Below are 28,000 nucleotides of genomic sequence, written 5' to 3' on the forward strand. Positions count from 1 at the left end.
AACATAGGCCAGTTTGGCAAGGAAGTGGCGGTAGTGCTGGCCAATGCTGCAATACAACTGTTATCCAGGGCATGTTGCCCTTAGAGGAGAGCTGCAAACATTGTCTATTATGCTCCCCTGCACAGGTACGCGCACACGCACATGCACACGCACACACTTATACAACCCATAGACATCTGCCTGGTCATAAGCCAGACGTGTGGCTTGTTTGACGATTGCGATGTCCTTTCGCTTCCAACATGATAGATGGCAATGCACCAAGGCCCTGCCTGGTAACCTTGAAAACATTAGCTTGATCAAGGCCACTGCCTCTGCAACGATATGAATTGCCTCCTGAAAATACTTCTGAATGTACTACCTCTTGCCGCTAAAATTAGATACTGTTAAAACATTCGCACTGAGAAAAACACCAGGAATGGGTGGCTTTTCCATAGAATTCTATTTAACATTTTGGGACAAAGTAGCCCCCCGATTTATTTACTAAATTCTGCACTTCGTAGTTCCATGTATCAAACTGTTCTTTTCAGTTATATTAAAACCAGGAACATCTGGAGAGTCCCCTGCTGATTATAGACACATACAGTGGCTTGCAAAAGTATTCACCCCCCTTGGCATTCTTCCTATTTTGTTGCCTTACAACCTGGAATTAAAATGGATTTTTGGGGAGTTTGTATCATTTGATTTACACAACATGCCTACCACTTTGAAGATGCAAAATATAAATTTTTGTGAAACAAACAAGAAAAAAGAAAACAAAAAAAAGAAAACTTGAGCGTGCATAACTATTGACCCCCCCCAAAGTCAATACTTTGTAGAACCACTTTTTGTAGCAATTACACTGCACGTCTCTTGGGGTATGTCTCTATAAGCTTGGAACATCTAGCCACTGGGATTTTTGCCCATTCTTCAAGGCAAAACTGCTCCAGCGCCTTCAAGTTGGATGGGTTTCGCTGGTGTACAGCAATCTTTAAGTCATACCACAGATTCTCAATTGGATTGAGGTCTGGGCTTTGATTAGGCCATTCCAAGACATTTAGATGTTTCCCCCTAAACCACTTGAGTGTTGCTTTAGCAGTATGTTAGGGTCATTGTCCTGCTGGAAGGTGAACCTCCGTCCCAGTCTCAAATCTCTGGAAGACTGAAATAGGTTTCCCTCAAGAATTTCCCTGTATTTAGCGCCATCCATCATTCCTTCAATTCTGAACAGTTTCCCAGTCCCTGCCGATGAAAAATATCCCCACAGCATGATGCTGCCACCACCATGCTTCACTGTGGGGAATGTGTTCTCGGGGTGATGAGAGGTGTTGGGTTTGCGCCAGACATAGCGTTTTCCTTGATGGCCAAAAAGCTCAATTTTAGTCTCATCTGACCAGAGTTCCTTCTTCCATATGTTTGGGGAGTCTCCCACATGCCTTTTGGTGAACACCAAACATGTTTGCTTATTTTTTTCTTTAATCAATGTATTTTTTCTGGCCACTCTTCCGTAAAGCCCAGCTCTGTGGAGTGTACGGCTTAATGTGGTCCTATGGACATATCCTCCAATCTACACTGTGGAGCTTTGCAGCTCCTTCAGGATTATCTTTGGTCTCTTTGTTGCCTCTCTGATTAATGCCCTCCTTGCCTGGTCCGTGAGTTTTGGTGGGCGGCCCTCTCTTGGCAGGTTTGTTGAGGTGCCATATTCTTTCCATTTCTTCATAATGGATTTAATGGTGCTCCGTGGGATGTTCAAAGTTTCAGATGTGTTTTATAACCCAACCCTGATCTGTACTTCTCCACAACTTTGTCCCTGACCTGTTTGGAGAGCTCCTTGGTCTTCATGTTGCCGCTTGCTTAGTGGTGTTGCAGACTCTGGGGCCTTTCAGAAAAGGTGTATATATACTGAGATCATGTGACAGATCATGTGACACTTAGAATGCACACAGGTGTACTTTATTTAACTAATTATGTGACTTTTTGAAGGTACAGTTGAAGTCGTAAGTTTACAAACACTTAGGTTGGAGTCATTAAAACTCGTTTTTCAACCACTCCACAAATTTCTTGTTAACAAACTATGGTTTTGGCAAGTCAGTTAGGACATCTACTTTGTGCATGACACAAGTAATTTTTCCAACAATTGTTTACAGACAGATTATTTCAATTATAATTCACTGTATCACAATTCCAGTGGGTCAGAAGTTTACATACACTAAGTTGACTGTGCCTTTAAACAGCTTGGAAAATTCCAGAAAATGATGTCATGGCTTTAGAAACTTCTGATAGCCTAATTGGCATAATTTGAGTCAATTGGAGGTGTACCTTTGGATGTATTTCAAGGCCTACTGTCACGGCTGTCGGTGAGATGCGGATGAAGAAGTCAGGTGCAGGACACAGAACTCTCGGACACGTACTATAATCCGATACTGACCATATGAACAAAGAAATAACTCCACGCAGGGAGGAAATAACCCGCTCACTAAAGACATACGTGAAGGGAAAACAATCACACACAATATCCCGATGAGAGACAGGGGATAATATAAGGGCAACAATCAACCATAATGACGAACAGGTGTAAATAATACAGACAACACTAAACAGACACCGATAACATCGAACGGCAGCAGCTAGTACTCCGGGGACGACGAACGCCGAAGCCTGCCCGAGCAAGGAGGAGGAGCAGCCTCGGCAGAATACGTGACACCTACCTTCAAACTCAGTGCCTCTTTGCTTGACATCATGGGAAAATCAAAGGAAATCAGACACGACCTCAGAAAAAGAATTGTAGACCTCCACAAGTCTGGTTCATCCTTGGGAGCAATTTCCAAACGCCTGAAGGTACCATGTTCATCTGTACAAACAATAGTACGAAAGTATAAACACCATGGGACCACGCAGCCATCATACCGCTCAGGAAGGAGACGCGTTCTGTCTCCTAGAGATGAACGTACTTTGGTGCGAAAAGTTCAAATCAATCCCAGAACAACAGCAAAGAACCTTGTGAAGATGCTGGAGGAACCAGGTACAAAAGTATCTATATCCACAGTAAAATGAGTCCTATATCGACATAACCTGAAAGGCCGCTCAGCAAGGAAGAAGCCACTGCTCCAAAACCGCCATAAAAAAGCCAGACTACGGTTTGCAACTGCACATGGGGACAAAGATCTTACTTTTTGAGAAATATCCTCTGGTCTGATTAAACAAAAATAGAACTGTTAGGCCATAATGACCATTGTTGTGTTTAGAGGAAAAAGGGGGTTGCTTGCAAGCCGAAGAACACCATCCCAACCGTGAAGCACGGGGCTGGCAGCATCATGCTGTGGGGGTCCTTTGCTGCAGGAGGGACTGGTGCACTTCACAAAACATATGGCATCATGAGGAAGGAAAATTATGTGGATATATTGAAGCAACATCTCAAGACATCAGTCAGGAAGATAATGTTTGGTCGCAAATGGGTCTTCCAAATGGACAATGACCCCAAGCATACTTCCAAAGTTGTGGCAAAATGGCTTAAGGACAACAAAGTCAAGGTATTGGAGTGGCCATCACAAAGCCTTGACCTTAATCCTATAGAAAATGTGTGGGCAGAACTGAAAAAGTGTGTAAAAGCAAGGAGGCCTACAAACTTGATTCAGTTACACCAGCTCTGTCAGGAGGAATGGGCCAAAATTCACCCAACTTATTGTGGGAAGCTTGTGGAAAGCTACCCGAATAGTTTGATCCAAGTTAAACAATTTAAAGACAATGCTACCAAATACTAATTGAGTGTATGTAAACTTCTGACCCACTGGGAATGTGATGAAAGAAATAAAAGCTGAAATAAATCATTCTCTCTACTATTATTCTGACATTTCCCATTCTTAAAATAGAGTGTTTGATCCTAACTGACCTAAGACTTATTTTTACTATGATTAAATGTCAGGAATTGTGAAAAACTGAGTTTAAATGTAGTTGGCTAAGGTGTATGTAAACTTCCGACTTCAACTGTAATTGATTGCACCAGATCTTATTTAGGGGCTTATAGAAAGGGTACATATGCAGGCACCACTTTTCTGTTATTTATTTTTTAGAATTTCACTTCACCAATTTTGACTATTTTGTGTATGTCCATTACATGAAATCCAAATAAAAATCAATTTAAATTACAAGTTGTAATGCAACAAAATAGGAAAAACGCCAAGGGGGATGAATACTTTTGCAAGGCATTAATTAAAATGTTTCAATAAAATATTAACAAAGCTTATAAGCAAAATAATGGCAAATGTCTCACCAGACTTGATACATATCAATCAAACAGGCTTTATTAAAAAATGACACAAACCAATACAATAACATGTTTCAGTTTAATACAATATGCTAAAAAACAAGATATAGTTTCATCATAAACTGATGTTGATACTGAAAAGGCTTTAGACCATCTTGAATGGCCTTTTCTTTTCAAAACATTTTGGGACAGTTCAACTTTCCAGCTGAAATAATACATGTAATACAAATATTGTATAAATGTCCTAAAGCAAATACACAAATAATAGTGTACATTATCTGATGAAATTGCTGTAGAAAGGGCCACAAGACAGGGATGTCCCCTCTCCCCCCTACTGGATGCACTGGCAATTGAACTGCTTGCAGAAAGAATTAGACAGGACCCAAACGTAACAGGTATCAGTATTGGTAAATATGAATATAAACTAAACTTATTTGCAGATTATCTACTGATATACCTGACCAATAGTGAAAACACAATGCCCCCTTTGCTCCAAATATTTTCAGAATACTCAAAAATCTCAGGATATGATATTTACGTGAAATAAAATTATAATAATTGCAATAGGAAAAATAAAAGGAATAACTCACGATCTACAGCTATCCTTTAAGTGGAACACAAACAATATGATATACTTAGGATGTTCAATAAGTGACAAAAAACAACAATGTATTAATATAATTGCGTTCCATTACTCAACAATATGAAAGTTAGTATTTATTTTTGGTAATATCAATTACCCCCCTGAAGACCTTCTTTAAAAATATATACTCGGTCATAAGACTTTATATGTGCAAATCAAATTCATAGAATAAAAAGGACAGTTTCACATCTTCCTAAATCTAAGTATCACGTTTCAGGAGAAGACCCAGATGCAGACAGTGTCGAAGTAACAAAAGTTTATTACAAAAGCAGGGGCCAGGCAAATGGCAGGTCAAGGGCAGGCAGAGGTCAGTAATCCAGGGTGGTCTGACAAGGTACAGAACGGCAGGCAGGCTCAGGGCCATGGCAGGCAGAATGGTCAAAACCGGGAAAACTAGAAAACAGGAACTTGAAAAAGACAGAAGCAAGGGGAAAAACGCTGGTAGGCTTGACGAAACAAAACGAACTGGCAACAGACAAACAAAGAACACAGGTAAAAATACACTGGGGATAATGGGGAAGATGGGCGACACCTGGAGGGGGGTGGAGACATTCACAAAGACAGGTGAAACAGATCAGGGTGTGACGCTAAGGGTGGTTTTAACCTTCCAGACTTGGAATTTTAATAACTCGCTACCCAAGGCATTAAGTTACGACAAATAGTTAAATGCACTAAAAAATAACAATGGATACATATTGAAGATGCTCATCCCCAGAATATTTTTATGTGTCTACTTTCAAAGGATAAAGCTAAGAACATTACCAACTTCATAGTTAAGAACACTATAAGAATATGGAAGAAAATGAAACGTATTCTACAATAATCAATATCACTCACTAAAAACACAACCTTATGGAACAATCCTTGGACAGCTTTTCAGAATTCAATGATAAATTGGTCCACATGGAAAACGAAAGGCATAGAAACCGTAAATAGGTTGACCACATTTAAAATACCCAAATGCGGGAAATGATTTTGCGGAAATTTCCCGGGACAGTGTAGCCTACATGAATTATTTGGGGGCACATTCAGCCTAGTGGCACGTGTGGTTGAATTTTGGCCACATTATCATTTTTTGGGGACTGTTCAGCTAACCATCTTAAAATCTCATAAGAAATTAGGTGGTGTAAGTAATATTATACTATGATATTGTATTTGGTTCTGTTATGTAGAAAACAAATTAAACATTATGTGATCTTTCAAGACATTGATTCAGCTTTGATCTTACTTTAGTAAATGAGCGAGAAGTGGCGGGTGTGGTCCGGCAGTTCTAGACCCCTGCTCCCGCTGCACCAAACGAGCTAATTGAAGCGCACCTAGCTTACTCTTACTAATTTTGGACTGACCAATGTAGATAGTTTCAAATACATGCAACTTGAAAGTTACATATCATGAAATGTTGATTGAAAATATTTTGGACATCTGAGCAACCTTGAGGGAATCTTGTTTGAGTCAGAAAAGGATGTTCATATGATAGGGAAGATATACAAACCCTTGCAGAGAGCATATCCAATTGATAATCTCTTAGAAAGAATATGAACTATTGGAAACAAGACTTAAAAAGAACTGATGTTGTCACAAGATGGAGGGAAAGTTGCAGCATAACTAACGAAATTACAGTTAACTAAAATGTGCTCTTAATCCAGTATAAACTAATATAGAATGTATTATACAAGAGACAAAATTCCCAAATTCTATAGAACAACGGCAGAGTCATGACTTAAGTTTAAAACGAATAATGACTCAGTAATCCATGCTTTCTGGGAATGCTATAAAGTCCAAATGTTATGGGCGGAGCTAGAAAATTGGCGGTCAGAAGTATTACAATGTAAACTTACTTTTAATCCGTCTGTCTGCATATTTCAAGACATGGCATATGACGGGTGTAGTGAGATACCCAATGGTCTGGACGATTCTCTTCTCATCACTCATCTTGAAAAAACTCATACTAAAAACTTGGAAATCAATCACCACCATCATTAACACAATTGAAAAAATGTAATGATTTATTATTTATATATTTCAAAAACATGGGCGACCAAGAAAAATGAATTGGTACAATTTAAGGCCAAGTGGCTAACAATAACGCCTTGATCACACCGACAGTGTCATTACGCAAAATGGTACGCAGCATCATCCGGATATGTGAGCAACAAAAGTTCAACATTCACCTTCTGCTACATTTCGGTCAAGGCGTACATTCGATAAATCCAATGTATGCACCACACAGAACGCACTGCAACTGCCTCTGCAATGCAATGCTGCAAGGCAAATGCAGCGTTTCATTGGAAATGAATGTACTTCTGGTGTACCAAAATGCAATGACGCTGTAGGTGTGATCGGGGTGTAATGCAGGCACTAGAGATGGGGGTGTGAGCATGCGGGTGTGGGCAGATGAGATGTAGTCTTTTTTTGTGTGCGTCTGTAAGTTGTTGTTCGTATGAATACGTTTGTAATTTGAGTGGAATACAAATAGTATATATATATATATATCAACACGACACACACAATACCGGTCAAAATATATTTTATATTTTATATTCTTCAAATAGCCAGCCTTTGCCTTGATGACAGCTTTGCGCACTCTTGGCATTCTCTCAACCAGCATCATGAGGTACTCACCTGGAATGCATTTCAATTAACAGGTGAGCCTTCTTAAAAGTTAATTTGTGGAATTTATTTCCTTCTTAATGCGTTTGAGCAATACAGTTGTGTTGTGACAAGGTAGGGGGGGTATACAGAAGATAGCCCTATTTGGTAAAAGGCCAAGTCCATATTATGGCAAGACAGCTCAAATAAACAAAGAGAAACGACAGTCTATCATTACTTTAAGACATGAAGGTCAGTCAATAAGGAACATTTCAAGAACTTTGAAAGTTTCTTAAAGTGCAGTCGCTAAAACCATCAAGCGTTGTGATGAAACAAGCTCTCATGAGGACCGCCACAGGAATGGAAGACCCAGAGTTACCTCTGCTGCAGAGGATAAGTTCATTAGAGTTACAAGCCTCAGAAATTGCAGCCCAAATAAATGCTTCACAGAGTTCAAGTAACAGACACATCTCAACATCAACTATTCAGAGGTGTCGTGTCAAATGTGCAGAGGCAAGACGGAGTCAGGCGCAAGACACAGAACTGAGTACACAATGTACTTTACTCAGAAAAACAAACACTAATTTCCACGCAGGGAAAACACACCAGCTCACAAAAGTGTATGACACAACACAATGAACAAACACGCACAAAACCATGTAGGAACAAGAGGGTTAAATAGGGAAATAATCATAATGCAATGGGAACCAGGTGTGTACAAACCAGAAAAAAGAAAATGAAAAAAAGAAACGTAGATCAGTGGCAGCTAGAAAGCCGGTGACGACGACCGCCGATAGCCGCTCGCACAAGGAGAGGCACCAACTTCGGCGGAAGTCGTGACAGTACCCCCCCCTTGACGTGCGGCTCCAGCAGCGCGCCGACACCGGCCTCGGGGACGACCAGGAGGACGAGGCGCAGGACGATCCGGGTGGAGACGGTGAAATTCCTGTAGTAAGGAAGGGTCCAGGATGTCCTCCACCGGCACCCAGCATCTCTCCTCCGGCCGTACCCCTCCCACTCCACGAGGTACTGAAGGCCCCTCGCCCGACGTCTTGAGTCCATGATGGCTCGTACAGTGTACGCCGGGGCTCCCTCGATGTCCAGAGGGGGCGGAGTAACCTCCCACACCTCAGACTGCTGGAGCGGACCTGCTACCACCAGCCTGAGGAGAGACACATGGAAAGAGGAGTTAATACGGTAATCAGGGGGAGCTGTAACCTATAACATACCTCATTCAGTCTCCTCAGGACCCAGCTTCCGGCAGGGCAGGCAAAGGGGCAGGTTTCGGGTCGAGAGCCAGACCCGGTCCCCCGGTGCATACACTGGGGCCTCACTGCGGTGGCGGTCGGCGCTCGCCTTCTGTCGCCTGATGGCCCGTTGCAGGCGCACATGGGCAGTGTCCCAGGTCACTTCCGAGCGCCGAAACCATTCATCCACCGCAGGTGCCTCGATCTGGCTCTAATGCCACGGTGCCAGGACCGGCTGATACCCTAGTACACACTGAAATTGAGACATGTTAGTGGAGGAGTGGCTGAGGGAGTTTTGGGCCATCTATGCCCAGGGGATGAAAGCCGCCCACTTCCCCGGCCGGTCCTGGCAATAGGACCGCAGAAACTTACCCACATCCTGGTTAACTCTCTCCACCTGCCCATTACGCTCGGGGTGAAAACCTGAGGTCAGGCTGACCGAGACCCCCAGACGTTCCATGAACACCCTCCAGACCCTCGATGTGAACTGGGAACCCCGATCAGACACTATATCCTCAGGCACCCCATAGTGCCGGAAGACATGGGTAAACAGAGCCTCCGCAGTCTGTAGGGCCGTAGGGAGACAGGGCAAAGGAAGGAGATGGCAGGACTTAGAAAACCGATCCACAACGACCAGGATCGTGGTGTTACCTTGTGACGGAGGAAGATCCGTCACGAAGTCCGCCGATAGGTGTGACCACGGCCGTTGTTGTATGGGTAGGGGTTGTAATTTCCCTCTGGGCAGGTGTCTAGGTGCCTTGCACTGGGCGCACACCGAGCAGGAGGAAACATAAATCCACACGTCCATAGCTAAAGTGGGCCACCAGTACTTCCCATTAAGACAGCGCACTGTCCGACCGATGCCAGGATGACCAGAGGAGGGTGACGTGTGGGCCCAACAGATCAATCGATCGCGGACATCAGACGGTACGTACAGACGCCCAACTGGACACTGGGTGGGAGTGGGCTCCGTCAGTAATGCCCGCTCGATGTCCGAGTCAACCTCCCATACCACCGGTGCCACCAGGCAAGAAGCCGGAAGTATGGGAGTGGGATCCATTTTACATTACATTTACATTTATGTCATTTAGCAGACGCTCTTATCCAGAGCGACTTACACGTGGACCGCTCCTCTGTGTCATACATCCGGGACAGTGCGTCTGCCTTATCATTCTGGGAACCTGGTCTGTAGGATAGGGTGAAAACAAAACGGGTGAAAAACATGGCCCACCTAGCCTGGCGAGGGTTCAGTCTCCTCGCCGCCCGGATGTACTCCAGATTGCGGTGGTCAGTCCAAATGAGGAAAGGGTGTTTAGCCCCCTCAAGCCAATGCCTCCACGCCTTCAGAGCCTTGACAACAGCTAACAGCTCCCAGTCCCCCACATCATAGTTTCGCTCCGCCGGGCTGTGCTTCTTCGAAAAAAAGCACAGGGGCGGAGCTTTGGTGGCGTACCCGAGCGCTGAGACAGCACAGCTCCTATCCCAGCCTCGGACGCATCCACCTCTACTATGAATGCCATGGATGGATCAGGATGAGCCAGTATGGGAGCCGAAGAAAACAGAGCCTTCAGGTGACCAAAAGCCCTGTCCGCCCCATCTGACCACTGCAGTCTCTCCGGTCCCCCCTTCAGCAGCAAGGAGGTAATGGGAGACGCTACCTGACCAAAGCCCCGGATAAACCTCTGGTAGTAGTTGGCAAACCCTAAGAACTGCTGCACCTCCTTCACCGTGGTTGGAGTCGGACAATTATGCATGGCTAAAATGCAGTCATTCTCCATCTCCACCCCTGACACGGACAGGAAGGAGGAAGGAGACGGACTGTTGGAAGAACAGACATTTCTCAGCCTTGACGTACAGGTCATGCTTCAACAGTCGACCAAGCACCTTGCGCACCAGGGACACACGCTCGGCGCGTGTAGCAGAGTATATTAGAATGTCATCTATATACACCACTACACCCTGCCCGTGCAGGTCCCTGAAAATCTCGTCTACGAAAAGATTGGAAGACTGATGGAGCATTCATCAACCCGTACGGCATGACGAGGTACTCATAGTGCCCAGAGGTGGTACTAAATGCCGTCTTCCACTCATCCCCCTCCCGGATACACACCAGGTTGTAAGCGCTCCTGAGATCCAATTTGGTGAAGAAGCGCGCCCCGTGCAATGACTCTGTCACACTGGCTATGAGAGGCAGTGGGTAACTGTACTTAACAGTGATCTGATTTAGACCTCGATAGTCAATGCACGGGCGTAAACCTCCATCCTTCTTCACAAAAAATAAAACTTGAGGAGGCAGGTGAAGTGGAAGACCGAATGTATCCCTGTCCCAGAGATTCGGAGACATACGTTTCCATAGCTGCCGTCTCCTCCTGAGACAGAGGATACACGTGACTCCTGGGAAGTGCTGCGCCTATCTGGAGATTTATCGCACAATCCCCCTGTCGATGGGGTGGTAGTTGAGTCGCCTTCGGCGGGAGACAAATCGGCATATTCGGGGGGAATGTGCGTAGTGGAGACCTGGTTTGGACTCTCCACCGTAGTTGCACCAATGGAAACACCTACACACCCCCCTGAGCACTGACGTGACCATCCCTTGAGAGACCTCTGTTGCCATGAAATAGTGGTGTCATGAGAGGCCAACCAGGGAAGCCCCAACACCACAGGAAACGCAGGAGAATCGATCAGGAAGAGACTAATTCTCTCCTCATGACCCTCCTGCGTTTTCATACAGAGTGGAGCTGTGACCTCCCTAATCAGGCCCAACCCTAAAAGATGACTATCTAAGGCATGTACAGGGAAGGGCACATCAACAGGAACAATAGGGATCCCTAATCTACGTGCAAATGAACGGTCAATAAAGTTCCCAGCTGTGCCTGAATCTACTAGCGCCTTATGCTAGGAATGCGGGGAAAACTCAGGAAATTCTATACAAACACACATGTGCGCAACAGGGAGCTCTGAGTAAGTCAGGTGCCTACTCACCTGGGATGATCAACCAGTGCCCTGTCTGCTGCCTCAACTCCCTGTGGAACCTCCCCAGCACCGACCAGCAGTGTGCCCTCTGCAGCCACAGTTGGTGCAGGAAACGCCCCCCCCCCCCGTTCACCCTTAGAGCAGCACCTCCGAGCTCCATAGGGGTAGAGTCGGAGGTGCTGGGGGATGGGATGGACAGGCCCTGATCCGAACGTCCGCAGGTGGCCAACAGGTTATCCAGCCGTATCGATAGATCCACCAGCTGGTCGAGGGTAAGGGTGGTGTCCCTGCATGCCAGCTCCCAATGAACGTCCTCACGTAGACTACACCGGTAATGGTCGATCAAGGCCCTCTCATTCCATCCCGCGCTGCCTGCCAAAGTCCTGAAGTCCAGTGCGAAGTCCTGTGCGCTCCTCTTTCCCTGTCTGAGGTGGAACAAGCGTTCCCCCGCCTCTCTCCCCTCAGGTGGATGATTGAAGACCGCCCGGAAGCGGCGGGTGAAATCCTCATAGCGAACCAACGCTGCATCTATTCCTCCCCATTCGGCATTGGCCCACTCAAGCACTCTCCCCGACAGACAGGAGATGAGGGCGGACACGCTCTCGTATCCTGAGGGAGCCGGGTGGATGGTCACCAGGTAGGAGCAGGAATCCCAGGCACCCGGTAGCCGTCCCATCATATGCCCTCGGGAGCGAGAGCCGAATCCCACTGGGTCCAGGTGATGGAGGGGTGGACATCGGTGTGGGTCGACCTGAAGTTGATGGGGTTGTGGGAAAAACCCCTCTCTCCCATCGCTCCATGGTCTGCAACACGCGATCCATAGCTGTGCCAAGATTCTGGAGCATCGTCGCGTACTGCTGGACGCGCTCCTCCACGGGTACCGGAGTACTGGCTGCACTTGCTGACACCATATTAGGTGCGTGTTTCTGTCATGTGTCAAATGTGCAGCGGTAGGACGGAGTCAGGTGCAGGACACAGAACTGAGTACACAACGTACTTTACTCTGAAAAACAAACACTAATTTCCACGCAGGGAAAACACACCAGCTCACAAAAGTGTATGACAACACAACGAACGAACACGCACAAAACCATGTAGGAACCAGAGGGTTAAATAGGGAAATAATCATAACGCAATGGGATCCAGGTGTGTACAAACAAGACAAAACAAATGGAAAACAGAAACGTAGATCGGTGGCAGCTAGAAAGCCGGTGACATTGACCGCCGATAGCTGCTCGCACAAGGAGAGGCACCAACTTCGGCGGAAATCGTGACAAGAGGAGAATATGTGAATCAGGCCTTCATGGTCGAAAGTGCTGCAAACAAACCACTACTAAAGGACACCAATAAGAAGAAGAGACTTGCTTGGGCCAAGAAACTTAATCAATGGACATTAAACCGGTGGAAATGTGTCCTTTGGTCTGGAGTCCAAATTGGAGATTTTTGGTTCCAACCGCCATGTCTTTGTGAGAAGCGGTGTGGGTGAATGGATGATCTCCGCATGTGTAGTTCCCACCATAAAGCATGGAGGAGGAGGTGTTATGGTGTGGGGGTGCTTTGCTGGTGACACTCTCTGTGACACTTAACCAGCATGGCTACCACAGCATTCTGCATCGATACGCCATCCCATCTGGTTTGGGCTTAGTGGGACTGTCATTTGTTTTTTAACAGGACAATGACCCAACACACCTCCAGGCTGTATAAGGGCTATTTTACCATGAAGGAGAGTGATTGAGTGCTGCATCAGATGACCTGGCCTCCACAATCCCCCGACCTCAACCAAATTGAGATGGTTTGGGATGAGTCAGACCCCAGAGTGAAGAAAAATCAGCCAACAAATGCTTAGCATATGTGGGAACTCCTTCAAGACTGTTGGAAAAGCATTCCAGGTGAAGCTAGTTGAGAGAATGCCAAGAGTGTGCAAAGCTGTCATCAAGGCAAAGGGTGGCTATTTGATGATTCTCAAATATAAAGTATTTTTGGATTTGTTTAACAATTTGTTGTTTACTACATGATTCCTTATGTGTTATTTCATAGTTGATGTCTTCACTATTATTCTACAATGTAGAAAATAGTAAAAATAAATAAAAACCTTTGAATGAGTAGGTGTTCTAAAACTTTTGAACGGTAGTGTATATACACTATATATATATAAAATAATAATAATTAAGTATCAAAGCATGAATAAGGTAATTTTTTTATTTTAGGATCTTTTTGCCCTGGATATGGAGCCGTATCGGTACAGCGGAGTCAACATGACGGGTTTCCGGATCCTAAACACTGAAAACTCTCAGGTGTCATCGATCATCGAGAAGTGGTCCATGGAACGCCTTCAAGCCCCGCCCAAAGCAGACTCAGGCCTCCTGGACGGATTCATGACGGTACGGTTGAAACTGCTTATGGCTCTGTTATGCTGTGCATGCACAAAGATGTTTATGGCGATACTTTTTCACCTGCGTGTCTCAATGACCAAATCGATAGGAGGTTGTAAATTATATCGCTACATTTATGGGATTTTTCTAGTACAACCACTTTGTAAAGCCATCGTGTATGGAATGGTCAGTTTATATGAAATGTGAAATGTAAAGGAATAGTTACTTTTATGGGTAACAGGGCAGGATAGCCAGGGCTTTAGTTCAGGTGAGAGGCTCTCTGGGAGGGCACCAAGGCTGGGCAGTAATCCCGTCTTGAGCTTTGGGACTGAATTTCCTGGGTCTAAATGCTCTCTAATGAGACGGTGTGGATGGTAATGGCCGTTTGTCTGCACTCCTTCATTCGCCTCCTCTTTCCCTCTATCCGCTGGGAACCCTGCCAACATATGACAATCTGTCAGTGTAAGGAGAGAGAGAGCAAATTGGACAGAAATTATGGGCTCTAGTTATTTTTCGGGACGCCATCCAAAAAACCCAGAAACGATGAGGTAATTTGAAATTGAAAAAAAGAATTGGAGCCCAGGTATGGTCATTCAAGGTCTTTTTCTGTATGTATTTGTCTGAAACCGGCAATTACTTCATTTCGCTAGCATGATACAAAGTCTCTGGGGAGATGTATGCCTGTGTTTTTCGGTTTGGTGTCTCCTTCTTCTGTCTGGGTATAGGATGGCAGTAAATCCATGGTGAATCTTCATAGAGACAGATGCAATGAGAAAAGCAGTAACACAGTGTCAGAAACTGAAATGTATGCTTATGAATTGGAATATTGCTTACTTGCTTATGGTTGCACAATGCGCAATATGATAGCATGCCATACTGTAGTTTTCTGTTTTTCATGGAAGCTGCAACACCTAAACTAGAGTACATGCATGTCAAACAATGTCTGCATGGTTATTCAAAGCAAAAACACTGTAGGACCTATGAGTATTTTTTACAATCATATTATCCAATGCACAGTAAGCTGCATTCATTCGGGTAGGAACCTGCTCTGATGTCTTGCCAGAGAAAGACCCATTGCCACATAAGGAAGCATACCACCCCAAAAGCAATGGCACATATTTTCTTTGAATTTCCCTAGGCTTATACACAGGATAAAACAACAACGCTGTTATTCATGTATGCAACGATTAAAGGCCCACCTCAGAGGAAGTTTCCACACCTATTTCGAGTAATTCCTATCCTAGAGCGGAAATTCTTGTTTAGGTTCAACCTCAAAGACTGACGCAGGCTGCTAATACATATTCAGGAATTGGGGGTGGGAACGTTGTGGTAATTTCCACGTGTAGCAGAGAAATAACAAAAAATAGGGCACTATTAGCCCATAAAAATGCATTGAATAACAGATTCACTACATGGAACAACAGATAGTCCCCCCAAAATTCTAAAGGAAGTTTGTTCTGATGTGTCTGTCCTATATCTGAGAGTTTCTTTTTTGTATATATACATATATAAATATATATATATATATATATATATATATATATATATATATATATATATATATATTTTTTACATGTATGTAACCCCTTATTTTTGGCACTAAACAGTCTCCATAAATACTTACATACATTTTTTCAAATGGTACAGGGGGACCTTCAGACGAGTCTTGTGAGGTCCGTGGTAGTCCTAGTGTAAAACAACCAACATGTACGTGTTCGTGAGAGTCTCACCTCTCGGCGGAGGGGTCATATTAGTGTGTAGCCCAAACTGCTACAGACAGAAGTCCCAAGATGCTTGTAGGGGTCGTAGAGCCAAACCGTTCAGACTCTACATACGTTATCGTAAAAATACAGATTTTTGGGATGTCTCATGGTCTGACAAACACCGCTGTAGATCGGTTACCTTCCACAGCAGGCCAACATACTGTAAGTAGATGCGGTGGATTGAGACGCAGCCCATGCAAAATACCTGATATCTCTAGCTTAAATTAACAGATATTGCTGGATTTTTTAAAATGATATACTTAGATTGACCCACGAGTGCATCAATAGACTCTAAAGGATTAACCTCTCTCCTCCCCTTCATCTTTATTTTTTATTTATTTGATCTTTATTTTATCAGGGAGTGACACAGACACATCAATATAAAAATACAAAATGTAAGCAGAAAGAAAAACACGGTCATAAAAAACAGACATTCATCAGAAAAAGGTCCTCAATCTGGTCCTGAGTTCTGAATTGGCACCAAAACATACAATGTCAGAACATTTTGAAGATTGTTCCACAAATAAGTTGCAAAAAAACTAAAAGCTGATTTTCCTAACTCAGTAGTGACCAAAGGAATTTCCAGAGGTAGCCATCCCTAAGACCGGATGTGGTAACTCATACGTCTAAAGTTTAGGAATGATATTAGGTACAGTGGGACTTTTTGTAAAAGGGCTTTATAAATGAAAACATAGTAATTCATCAACCTACGTGACATCAAAGAAGGCCACCCAACTTTCTGGTAGAGAATGCAGGGATGAGTGCTAAAACTGTCGCCCGTAATAAAGCACAGTGCGCTATGATGAACTGCATCTAACGGCTTTAAAGAAGTAGCAGCTGCGTTCATATACAGTGCATTCAGAAAGTATTCAGACCCCTTGACTTTGTCCACATTTTGTTACTTTACAGCCTTATTCTAAAATGGATTAAATACACATTTTTCCTCATCAATCTACACACAATACCCCGTAATGACAAAGCGAAAACAGGTTTTTTGCTCTGAGACTCGAAATTCTGCTCAGGTGAATCCTGTTTCGATTGATCATCCTTGAGATTTTTCTACAACTTGATTGGAGTCCAGCTGTGGTAAATTCATTTGATTGGACATGATTTGGAAAGGCAAACACCTGTCTATATAAGGTCCCACAGTTGACAGTGCATGTCAGAGCAAAAACCAAGCCATGAGGTTGAAGGAATTGTCCGTAGAGCTTGTGTTGTGTTGTGTTGAGCCACATGTCTGGTGAAGGGTACCAAAAACGTCTGCAGCATTGAAGGTACCCAAGAACACTATGGCCTCCATCATTCTTAAATGGAAGAAGTTTGGAACCACCAAGACTCTTCCTAGAGCTGGCCGCCCGGCCAAACTGAGCAATCAGGGGAGAAGGGCCTTGGTCAGGGAGGTGACCAAGAACCCAATGGTAACTCTGACAGAGCTCCAGAGTTCCTCTGTGGAGATGGGAGAACCTTCCGGAAGGACAACCATCTCTGCAGCCCTCCACCAATCAGGCCTTTACGGTAGAGTGGCCAGACGTAAGCCACTCCTCAGTAAAAGGCACATGAGAGCCCGCTTGGAGTTTGCCAAAAGGCACCTAAAGATTCTCAGACTATGGGAAACAAGATTCGCTGGTCTGATGAAACCAAGATTAAACTCTTTGTCCTGAATGCCAAGCATCACATCTGCAGGAAACCTGGCACCATCCCTACGGTGAAGCATGGTGGTGGCAGCATCATGCTATTGGAATGTTTTTCAGCGGCAGGGACTGGGAGACTAGTCAGGATCGAGGTAAAGATGAACGGAGCAAAGTACAGAGAGATCCTTGATGAAAAACTGCTCCAGAGCGCTCGGGACCTCAGACTGGGGTGAAGGTTCACATTCCAACAGGACAACAACCCTAAGCACACAGCCAAGACAACGCATGAGTGGCTTCGGGAAAAGTCTATGAATGTCCTTGAGTGGCCCAGCCAGAGCCCGGACTTGAACCCGATCGAACATCTCTGGTGATACTTGGAAATAGCTGTGTAGCGACGCTCCCCATCCAACCTGACAGAGCTTGAGATGATCTGCAGAGAAGAATGGGAGAAACTCGCCAAATACAGGTTTGCCAACCTTGTAGCGTCATACCCAAGAAGACTGAGGCTGTAATCGCTGCCAAAGGTGCTTTAACAAAGTACTGAATAAAGGGTCTGAATATTTATGTAAATGTGATATTTCCGTTTTTTATTGTATTGTGTGTAGATTGATGAGAAAATATATGAATTTAAACCATTTTAGAATAAGGCTGTTACGTAACAAAATGTGGAGAATTATTGTTAATCTAACTGCAGTTTCCAAATTACAGTAGGTATTACAGCGAAAAAACACCATGCTTTTGTTTGAAGATAGTACCCAACAACAGAACACTTTTATCAAGGCAACTGGTTGATACATTAATCTCTGAAGTTAAATAATGTACTTACATTCAGTAATCTTGCTCTGATTTGTCATCCTGAGGGTCCCTGAGATAAAACATAGCATTGTTTTGTTTGATAAAATCAATTTTTATATCCAAACACGGGTCTACAGCGTTTCGCCTGAATTCCGATTAGTTGAACTTGAAACAAAACATTTCAAGGTAATATAAACACTACACCTTGTTTTGCCCAGTCAAGTTCTGTTTTTCTGGAATCCTCAGATACTCTAGAAGGCGACCGAACGTGTTTCATGATCCTGCATGACGCATTGGCTAAACAAAAGGTATATTAGCCCACCAAGGGTTGACATGATTAAGCACCAATCATACAGGCGTTGTTGACTTGATTGGCTTTATCTTGGTCCAATGACCACCTATTGTTTTGAAACATAGCTAGCTAGATAGCCAATGCGCTAGGCTTTACAGGAGTATGTGATGGTCCTTTGTGTGAGTAAAAGCCATTGTGCTAGGCTCGCGCGCAACAACCTACATTGGGCAGATAAAATCGAGAGAACAAAGAGGGACTCGTATTACTCACACACGCTCGATTAGTTCTACCAAGTTTATTGCTATTTTAGAAAGTAGAACATTGTTAATAAAACAGGAAAAGCTCAATCGAAGACCAAGTATACAGATCTGGACAAGATTATTGCAGAAATCGATTGGGAAAGTGACATAGAAGTTGATGAGGACTCAATTAGTGATTACACTGTACACTCACGCTGATTTCTTTTGGATGGGAAAGACGTAACTTTAGACGGGTAAGTAAAATACCTTTTTTCTTATCATGCTAATGCTGTTGTTTAAATGGTTGCATATTATTCATTTGAGATATTTTTCTTTGATTGCTATATACACTACCAGTCAAAAGTGTCACGATCGTCGTAATAAGTGGACCAAGGCGCAGCATGATATGCGTACATCTTTTAATGCGTACTTTGCACAATACAACAAAACAACAAAACGAAACGTGAAGTCCTCGGTCATACAACACAAACCTAAACGGAACAAGATCCCACAAATGACAAGTGCACAACAGGCTGCCTAAGTATGGTACCCAATCAGAGACAACAAGACACAGCTGCCTCCGATTGGGAACCACCCCAGTCAACACAGAAATACACGATCTAGAAAAGAACACATAGAAAACAAAACATAGACACTACACATAGAAACTAATACCCTGGCTCAACATATAGGAGTCCCCAGAGCCAGGGCGTGACAGTACCCCCCCCCCCCAAAGGCGCGGACTGCGACCGCGCCAACTAAACCCAACAGGGGAGGGGCCGGGTGGGCATTCCGCCTCGGAGGCGGATCCGGCTCCGGGCGTGACCACCACCCTCTAACTACCCCCCCGTAGCGCCCCTTGTCCGGTCCCGCTGGCTGGAGCTGGACTGGACATCGGTGGAGCGGATTGCTTAGGCTCCGGTGTGGAGCAGCTGACCGGTACCTGACCAGGCACCGGTGAAACAGGCATGGGCTGTGCCGGACTGACGATGCGCACCACTGGCTTGGTGCGGGGAGCAGGCACGGGCTGTGCCGGACTGACGACGCGCACCACAGGCTTGGTGCGGGGAGCAGGGACGGGCCGGACCGGGCTGGCGACGCGCACCACTGGCTTGGTGCGGGGATCAGGAACGAGCCGGACCGGGCTGACGACGCGCACCACTGGCTTGGTGCAGGGATCAGGAACGGGCCGGACCGGGCTGACGACGCGCACCACTGGCTTGGTGCGGGGAGCAGGAACGGGCCGGACCGGGCTGACGACGTGCACCACAGGCTTGGTGCGGGGAGCAGGAACAGGCCGGGCCGGGCTGGCGACGCGCACCACAGGCTTGGTGCGAGGGACAGGAACAGGCCGGGCCGGGCTGGCGACGCGCACCACAGGCTTGGTGCGGGGAACAGGAACAGGCCGGACCGGGCTGTGGAGACGGACTGGAGGTCTGGAGCGAAGAGCTGACACAACCCGTCCAGGCTGAACTCGGTGGCCTCCTAATCCACAAACTCGCCCTGTAGCTGCCTCCAGCAGCCCCGTCGTCCATGCCTTGTGCCCCCCAACATTTTTTTATTGGGGTTGCCTCTTGCGTGTCCGACGTCGGCACGGTTGGCGCCGCTGCTCCTCTCTATGGTGCGCCTCCACCGTCTCCTCCCACGGACGGCGATCCATTCCGGCCTGGATTTACTCCCAAGTCCAGGATCCCTGCCCGTCCAAGATCTCCTCCCAAGTCCAGGCTGTCTGCTCCTGGACACGCTGCTTGGTCCTGTTATGGTGGGATCTTCTGTCACGATCGTCGTAATAAGTGGACCAAGGCGCAGCGTGATATGCGTACATCTTTTAATGCGTACTTTGCACAATACAACAAAACAACAAAACGAAACGTGAAGTCCTCGGTCATACAACACAAACCTAAACAGAACAAGATCCCACAAATGACAAGTGCACAACAGGCTGCCTAAGTATGGTACCCAATCAGAGACAACAAGACACAGCTGCCTCCGATTGGGAACCACCCCGGCCAACACAGAAATACACGATCTAGAAAAGAACACATAGAAAACAAAACATAGACACTACACATAGAAACTAACACCCTGGCTCAACATATAAGAGTCCCCAGAGCCAGGGCGTGACAAAAAGTTTGGACACACCTACTCATTCAAGGGTTTTTCTTTATTTTTTACTATTCTTTACATTGTAGAATAATAGTGAAGACATCACAACTATGAAAGAACACATATTGAATCATGTAGTAAACAAAAAAGTGTTAAACAAATCAAAATATATGTTATTTGAGATTCTTCAAATAGCCACTCTTTGCCTTGATGACAGCTTGGCACACTCTTGGCATTCTCTCAAACAGCTTCACCTGGAATGCTTTTCCAACAGTCTTGAAGGAGTTCCCACATATGCTGAGCACTTGTTGGCTGCTTTTCCTTCACTCTGCGATCCGACTCATCCCAAACCATCACAATTGGGTTGAGGTCGGGGGATTGTGGAGGCCAGGTCATCTGATGCAGCACTCCATCACTCTCCTTCATGGTAAAATAGCCCTTACACAGCCTGGAGGTGTGTTGCGTCATTGTCCTGTTGAACAACAAATTATAGTACCACTAAGACAAAACCAGATGGGATTGTGTATCGTTGTAGAATGCTTTGGTAGCCATGCTGGTTAAGTGTGCTTTGAATTCAAAATAAATCACAGACAGTGTCACCAGCAAAGCACACCCACACCATAACACCTCCTCCTCCATGCTTTACGGTGGGAAATACACATACGGAGATCATCCGTTCACCCACACCGCTTCTCACAAAGACACGGTGGTTGGAATTAAAATCTCCAATTTGGACTCCAGACCAAAGGACACATTTCCACCGGTGTCACGCCCTGACCTATGGAACTCTTGTTTGTTGAGTCAGGGTGTGAATGTCTATTGTAGTATTATGTTATGTATATCTATGTTTAGGATCAAGAATGTGTATTTCTAGGTTTGGCCGGGTGTGATTCCCAATCAGAGGCAGCTGTCGCTCGTTGTCTCTGATTGGGTATCATACTTAGGTAGCCTATTTCCTACGTTGCATTGTGGGATCTTGTTCCGTATAGGCTTGTATGTGTATAGCCTGAGGACTTCACGTTACGTTGTTTCTTGTTTTGTTTTATGTTTATTGAGTTAATAAACATGTACGCTTTTCACGCTGCACCTTGGTCCAACCCGTCTCTCAACGATCGTGACAGAAGATCCCACCACAAAAGGACCAAGCAGCGTGCCGAGGAGGAGCGAATAGCTCTGTCACAGGTGGGAAAATGGTGGTCATGTGAGGATATATTCACTGGGAAAGGACCCTGGGCGAAGGTACAGGCCCTGGCAAGAGAGGATCAATGACAACGCCAACGGGACCAACCGCAGAGGAAGCCCGAGAGGCAACCCCAATAATTTTTTTTGGGGGGGCTAGAGGGGTGGTCGGGGATCGAGAGAAAAGAGCCCCGACCACTGCACCCGGTGGGGTTCCAGTTGGAGTCCCTACGACCATGGGAACAGGAATGGGAACAGTTTTACACGGAAGAGTCGGAGGATGACGACGACGATGAGGTTCTGTTCCCTAACTCGTGGGGGCTCCCGGAGGAGTCCTCACTGGAGGAGTATTGGCGAGAGAGAGAGAAGGACTGGAGCAGTCTGAGAGAGGAGGCCACCACGTTACGGGGGCTGTTAGCTCAGAGGGAGCAGGAGTTATCCGTTCAGAGGGAGGCGCTACAGGAGGCTCAAAGGGAGAAGGAAGAAGTGGAGCCACGGAGAGAGGAGCTGGTCAGGCAACAGAAGGAGCGTGTGTTCATTGAGGAACCTGGGTATGCGGAGATACGCACTGTGTCGCCAGTGCGCGTTCACAGCCCAGTGCGTCCTGTGCCAGCGCCCCGCACGTATCGTGCGAAAGTGGGCATCCAGCCAGGACAGGTTGTGCCAGCTCCTTGCACCAAACCAGTGGTGCGTGTCTCCAGTCCAGTAAGACCCGTGCCTGCTCCTAGCACCAAGCCAGTGGTGCGTGTTCCCAGTCCAGTACGGCCCGTTCCTGCTCCTTGCACCAGACCTGTGGTGCGTGTCTCCAGTCCGTCCCGGCCTGTTCCTGCTCCTCGCACCAGACCAGTGGTGCGTGTCCCCAGTCCGGCCCAGCCCGTGCCTGCACCTCGCACCAAGCCAGTGGTGCGTGTTCCTAGTCTGGTACGGCCCGTGCCTGCTCCTCGCACCAGACCAGTGGTGCGTATCCCCAGTCTGGCACGGCCCGTTCCTGTCCTCGCACCAAACCAGTGGTGCGTGTCCCCATTCCGGCCCGGCCCGTTCCTGCTCCTCGCACCAAGCCAGTGGTGCGTGTTCCCAGTCCGGCATGGCCCGTGCCCGTTCCATCGGTGCCTGATCCACCACCAGTCAGCTGCTCCACTCCGGAGTCAGAGCAGTCCGCTCCACCGGTGCCGAGTCCAGCTCCGGTCAGCGGCTCTACTCCGGAGCCAGAGCAGTCCGCTCCACCGGTGCCCAGCCTAGCTCCGGTCAGCGGATACACTCCGGAGCCAGAGCAGTCCGCTCCACCGGTGCCCAATCCAGCTCCGGTCAGCGGATCTACTCTACTCCAAAGCCAGAGCAGTCCGCTCCACCGGTGCCCAAACCAGCTCCAGGCAGCGGAGACCCAGAAGTCAGCCCCTCTCCAGGGTTGGGGCCTCCCACACCAGGGTCCAGACAGGGCTTGGTGCATCGCGGGAGGATTGCCGATCCAGGCCCAGACGTCAGCCCCTCTCCAGGTTCGGGGTCTCCCACACCAGGGTCCAGACAGGGCTTGGTGCATCGTGGGAGGAAGGAGAGGGGAAGCATCGCGCCGAGGTCCAGACCAGACCAGGGGCGCAACGGGGAGGCAGAGAGGGAGAGGTCGTCACGCCCGGAGCCGGATCTCGCGATACAAAGCCCACCTGGACCCTCCCCTGTTAGGTCAGGTTTGTGCGGCCAGAGTCCGCACCTTTGGGGGGGGGGGGGGGGTAGTGTCACGCCCTGACCTATGGAACTTTCTTGTCTCTGATTGGGGATCATACTTAGGTAGCCTATTTCCTACGTTGCATTGTGGGATCTTGTTCCGTTTAGGCTTGTATGTGTATAGCCTGAGGACTTCACGTTACGTTTCTTGTTTTGTTTTATGTTTATTGAGTTAATAAACATGTATGCTTTTCACGCTGCACCTTGGTCCGACCCGTCTCTCAACGATCGTGACAACCGGTCTAATGTACATTGCTCATGTTTCTTTGACCAAGCAGGTCTCTTCTTCTTATTGGTGTCCTTCAGGAGTGTTTTCTTTGCAGTAATTCGACCATGAAGGCCTGATTCACACGGTCCCCTCTGAACAGTTGATGTTGAGATGTTGTCTGTGACTTGAACTCTGTGAAGCATTTATTTGGGCTGCAATTTCTAAGGCTGGTAATGAACTTATCCTCTGCAGCAGAGGTAACTCTGAGTCTTCCATTCCTATGGCAGTCCTCATGAGAGCCAGTTTCATCATAGCGCTTGATGGTTTTTGCGACTGCACTTGAAGAAACTTGAAAAGTTCCGTATTGACTGACCTTCATGTCTTAAAGTAATGATGGACTGTCGTTTCTCTTTGCTTATTTGAGCTGTTCTTGCCTTGGTCTTTTACCAAATAGGGCTATCTTCCGTATACCCCCCCCCCCACCCCCACCCCCCAAAGCTGTCATCAAGGCAAATGGTGGCTATTTGAACAATCTCAAATGTAAAATATATTGTGATTTGTTTAACACTTATTTGCTTACTGCATGATTCCATATGTGTTATTTCATAGTTTTGATGGCTTCACTATTATTCTATAATGTAGAAAATAGTAAAAAATTAAGAAAAACCCTGGAATGAGTAGGTGTGTCCAAACTTTTGACTGGTACTGTATATGATCACTATAATGAAATATGTTTACCAATACTAAATAGGGCATTCGAAAAACCACAGGCACAGCATGTGATAGTCAACATAAAATTGGCTAGGGCTCACCCCCCTGCTAAAATAATTGATGCAGGGTTCACCCCCTGCTAAAATAAAGGTTCAATAAAATATGTAATAGTAAACTTGAGTTCTTACTGCATTAAAAAATATATTCTATAGTGCTAGAGACTCAGTCAACAGAAAATATACAATGGCTATGCTAATACATTTTAGGTCTGTATAAATACATTGTATGTCTGTGCCCTATTTACTATTGGTAAACATATTTCATCATATTGATTGTGTTCCCCAAACTCTATAATATACAGTGGGGAGAACAAGTATTTGATACTACTTACAAAGCATGTAGAGATCTGTAATTTGTATCATAGGTACACTTCAACTGTGAGAGACGGAATCGAAAACAAAAATCCAGAAAATCACATTGTATGATTTTTAAGTAATTAATTTGCATTTTATTGCATGACATAAGTATTTGATACATCAGAAAAGCATAACTTAATATTTGGTACAGAATCCTTTGTTTGCAATTACAGAGATCATACGTTTCCTGTAGGTCTTGACCAGGTTTGCACACACTACAGCAAGGATTTTGGCCCACTCCTTCATACAGACCTTCTCCAGATCCTTCAGGTTTTGGGGCTGTCGCTGGGCAATACGGACTTTCAGCTCCCTCCAAAGATTTCCTATTGGTTTCAGGTCTGGAGACTGGCTAGGCCACTCCAGGACCTTGAGATGCTTCTTACGGAGCCACTCCTTAGTTGCCCTGGCTGTATGTTTCGGGTCGTTGTCATGCTGGAAGACCCAGCCACGACCCATATTCAATGCTCTTACTGAGGGAAGGAGGTTATTGGCCAAGATCTCGCGATACATGGCCCCATCCATCCTCCCCTCAATACGGTGCAGTCATCCTGTCCCCTTTGCAGAAAAGCATCCCCAAAGAATGATGTTTCCACCTCCATGCTTCACGGTTGGGATGGTGTTCTTGGGGTTGTACTCATCCTTCTTCTTCCTCCAAACACGGCGAGTGGAGTTTAGACCAAAAAGCTCTATTTTTGTCTCATCAGACCACATGACCTTCTCCCATTCCTCCTCTGGATCATCCAGATGTAATTGGCAAACTTCAGACGGGCCTGGACATGCGCTGGCTTGAGCAGGGGGACCTTGCGTGCGTTGCAGGATTTTAATCCATGACGGCGTAGTGTGTTACTAATGGTTTTCTTTGAGACTGTGGTCCCAGCTCTCTTCAGGTCATTGACCAGGTCCTGCCGTGTAGTTCTGGGCTGATCCCTCACCTTCCTCATGATCATTGATGCCCCACGAGGTGAGATCTTGCATGGAGCCCCAGACCGAGGGTGATTGACCGTCATCTTGAACTTCTTCCATTTTCTAATAATTGCGCCAACAGTTGTTGCCTTCTCACCAAGCTGCTTGCCTATTGTCCTGTAGCCCATCCCAGCCTTGTGCAGGTCTACAATTTTATCCCTGATGTCCTTACACAGCTCTCTGGTCTTGGCCATTGTGGAGAGGTTGGAGTCTGATTGATTGAGTGTGTGGACAGGTGTCTTTTATACAGGTAACGAGTTCAAACAGGTGCAGTTAATACAGGTAATGAGTGGAGAACAGGAGGGCTTCTTAAAGAAAAACTAACAGGTCTGTGAGAGCCGGAATTCTTACTGGTTGGTAGGTGATCAAATACTTATGTCATGGAATAAAATGCAAATTAATTACTTAAAGATCATACAATGTGATTTTCTGGATTTTTGTTTTAGATTCCGTCTCTCACAGTTGAAGTGTACCTATGATAAAAATTACAGACCTCTACATGCTTTGTAAGTAGGAAAACCTGCAAAATCGGCAGTGTATCAAATACTTGTTCTCCCCACTGTATATGTTTATAAATATGTGTTGTTTATTTGATGTATTGTAGGGCTCATCTGTAAAATTATTGATGCAGGGCTCACCCCTGCTAAAATAAAGGTTCAATAAAATAAGTAATAGTAACCTTGAGTTCTTACTGAATTTTTGTATCTTCTATAGTGCTAGAGACTCTGACTCAGATGACCTCTGGGAGCCAACACCAAAGATACCACATTCAAGTCCTCCAGTAGAAACTGGTTCATTCATTCGGACCCCTGCTCCTGTCTATGGCAGCACACCCACCCCGGCCGACCATCTAGATGTGTGAAGGTTAGTGTCTTATGTAGGGAAGCTAATGATCCATCATGTTTGACATTCCTGGGAGTGTTTAAACTTTTTTACAATTTTTTTATTACCATAGCATTTTTGTATGTTCTCTATAGTTATGTACTTGAAAATGTATCAATTTACCAATTCGGCCACATGGAGGCCACTTGGGTATATTTGGGCAAACTCGTGAGGGACACCTGGGTGACTTCATACTAAATGTTATGTAGCTCGCTCATTCTTGAAGGTATCAGACACTTTTCATATATACTGTTGACCTCTTGTGGATAACATCTAAATTACCTCCAGCTTCCTATCTGAATCTATGGCTTTTCTTTTTCATGTCAAAGATGATAAAATAAAAATAGAAAACGCATGTTTTTTTGTTTGTTTTATCTTTTACCGGATCTATTGTGTTATGTTCTCCTACATTATTTTCACATTTCCACAAACTTCAAAGTATTTCCTTTCTAATAGTATCAAGAATATGCATATCCTTGCTTCTTATCCTGAGTTACAGGCAGTTAGATTTGGTTATGACATTTTAGGCGGAAATTGAAAAGAAAGGTGTGATCCTTAAGAGGTTAAATCAGAGTTATTTTTATGCGCTCTAGAGAACAACATATACTTAGTTTTACCTGCATTCAATACTGATTTCAGGTCAATAAAGTTTTTCTGTAATACAATGAAGGCATACTGTAGTTCAGATAGAGACTGGTCAACCGTGGGGGCAGTAGCATACACAACAGTATCATCAGTTTCAACCAGTTACATGCAGTCTGGTCTAGTCCAATTGAGGAAAGCCCCTGAATAAGCAGTGAAAGATCAACAGTATCAAAAGCCTTTCAGAGGTCAATGAAGAGGGCTGCACAATGTTTTCTTTTATCCATAGCATTAACATCATAATTTATAACTAGGGATGCTGCAGAGATATTGCTATGACCTAGTCTAAAACCCGACTGATGTACATTTAGAATACATTTTAAAGATAAGAACGATCTTAGCTGAGAATTAATAGAGGATTCTAATATTTTAGCTAGGCAAGAACGATAA

The 28,000-nt window shown here is 45.5% G+C and overlaps 1 protein-coding gene across 2 annotated transcripts in view; it reads left to right on the forward strand.

Moving 5' to 3' along the window:
• Positions 1-28,000, forward strand: part of LOC311106845 (glutamate receptor ionotropic, kainate 2-like) — a gene marked incomplete at both ends in the record, with an annotated part of 181,172 nt that overhangs the window by 38,525 nt on the left and 114,647 nt on the right. For both annotated transcript variants that reach the window (XM_084149215.1, XM_084149216.1), the window contains one exon: positions 13,900-14,073. In XM_084149215.1, the coding sequence (XP_084005341.1) occupies positions 13,900-14,073 (174 nt within the window). The remainder of the gene's footprint in view (positions 1-13,899; positions 14,074-28,000) is intronic.

This window comes from Coregonus lavaretus, assembly GCF_964263955.1.
Source record: "Coregonus lavaretus genome assembly, chromosome: 31".
NCBI classification, from domain to species: Eukaryota; Metazoa; Chordata; class Actinopteri; order Salmoniformes; family Salmonidae; genus Coregonus; species Coregonus lavaretus.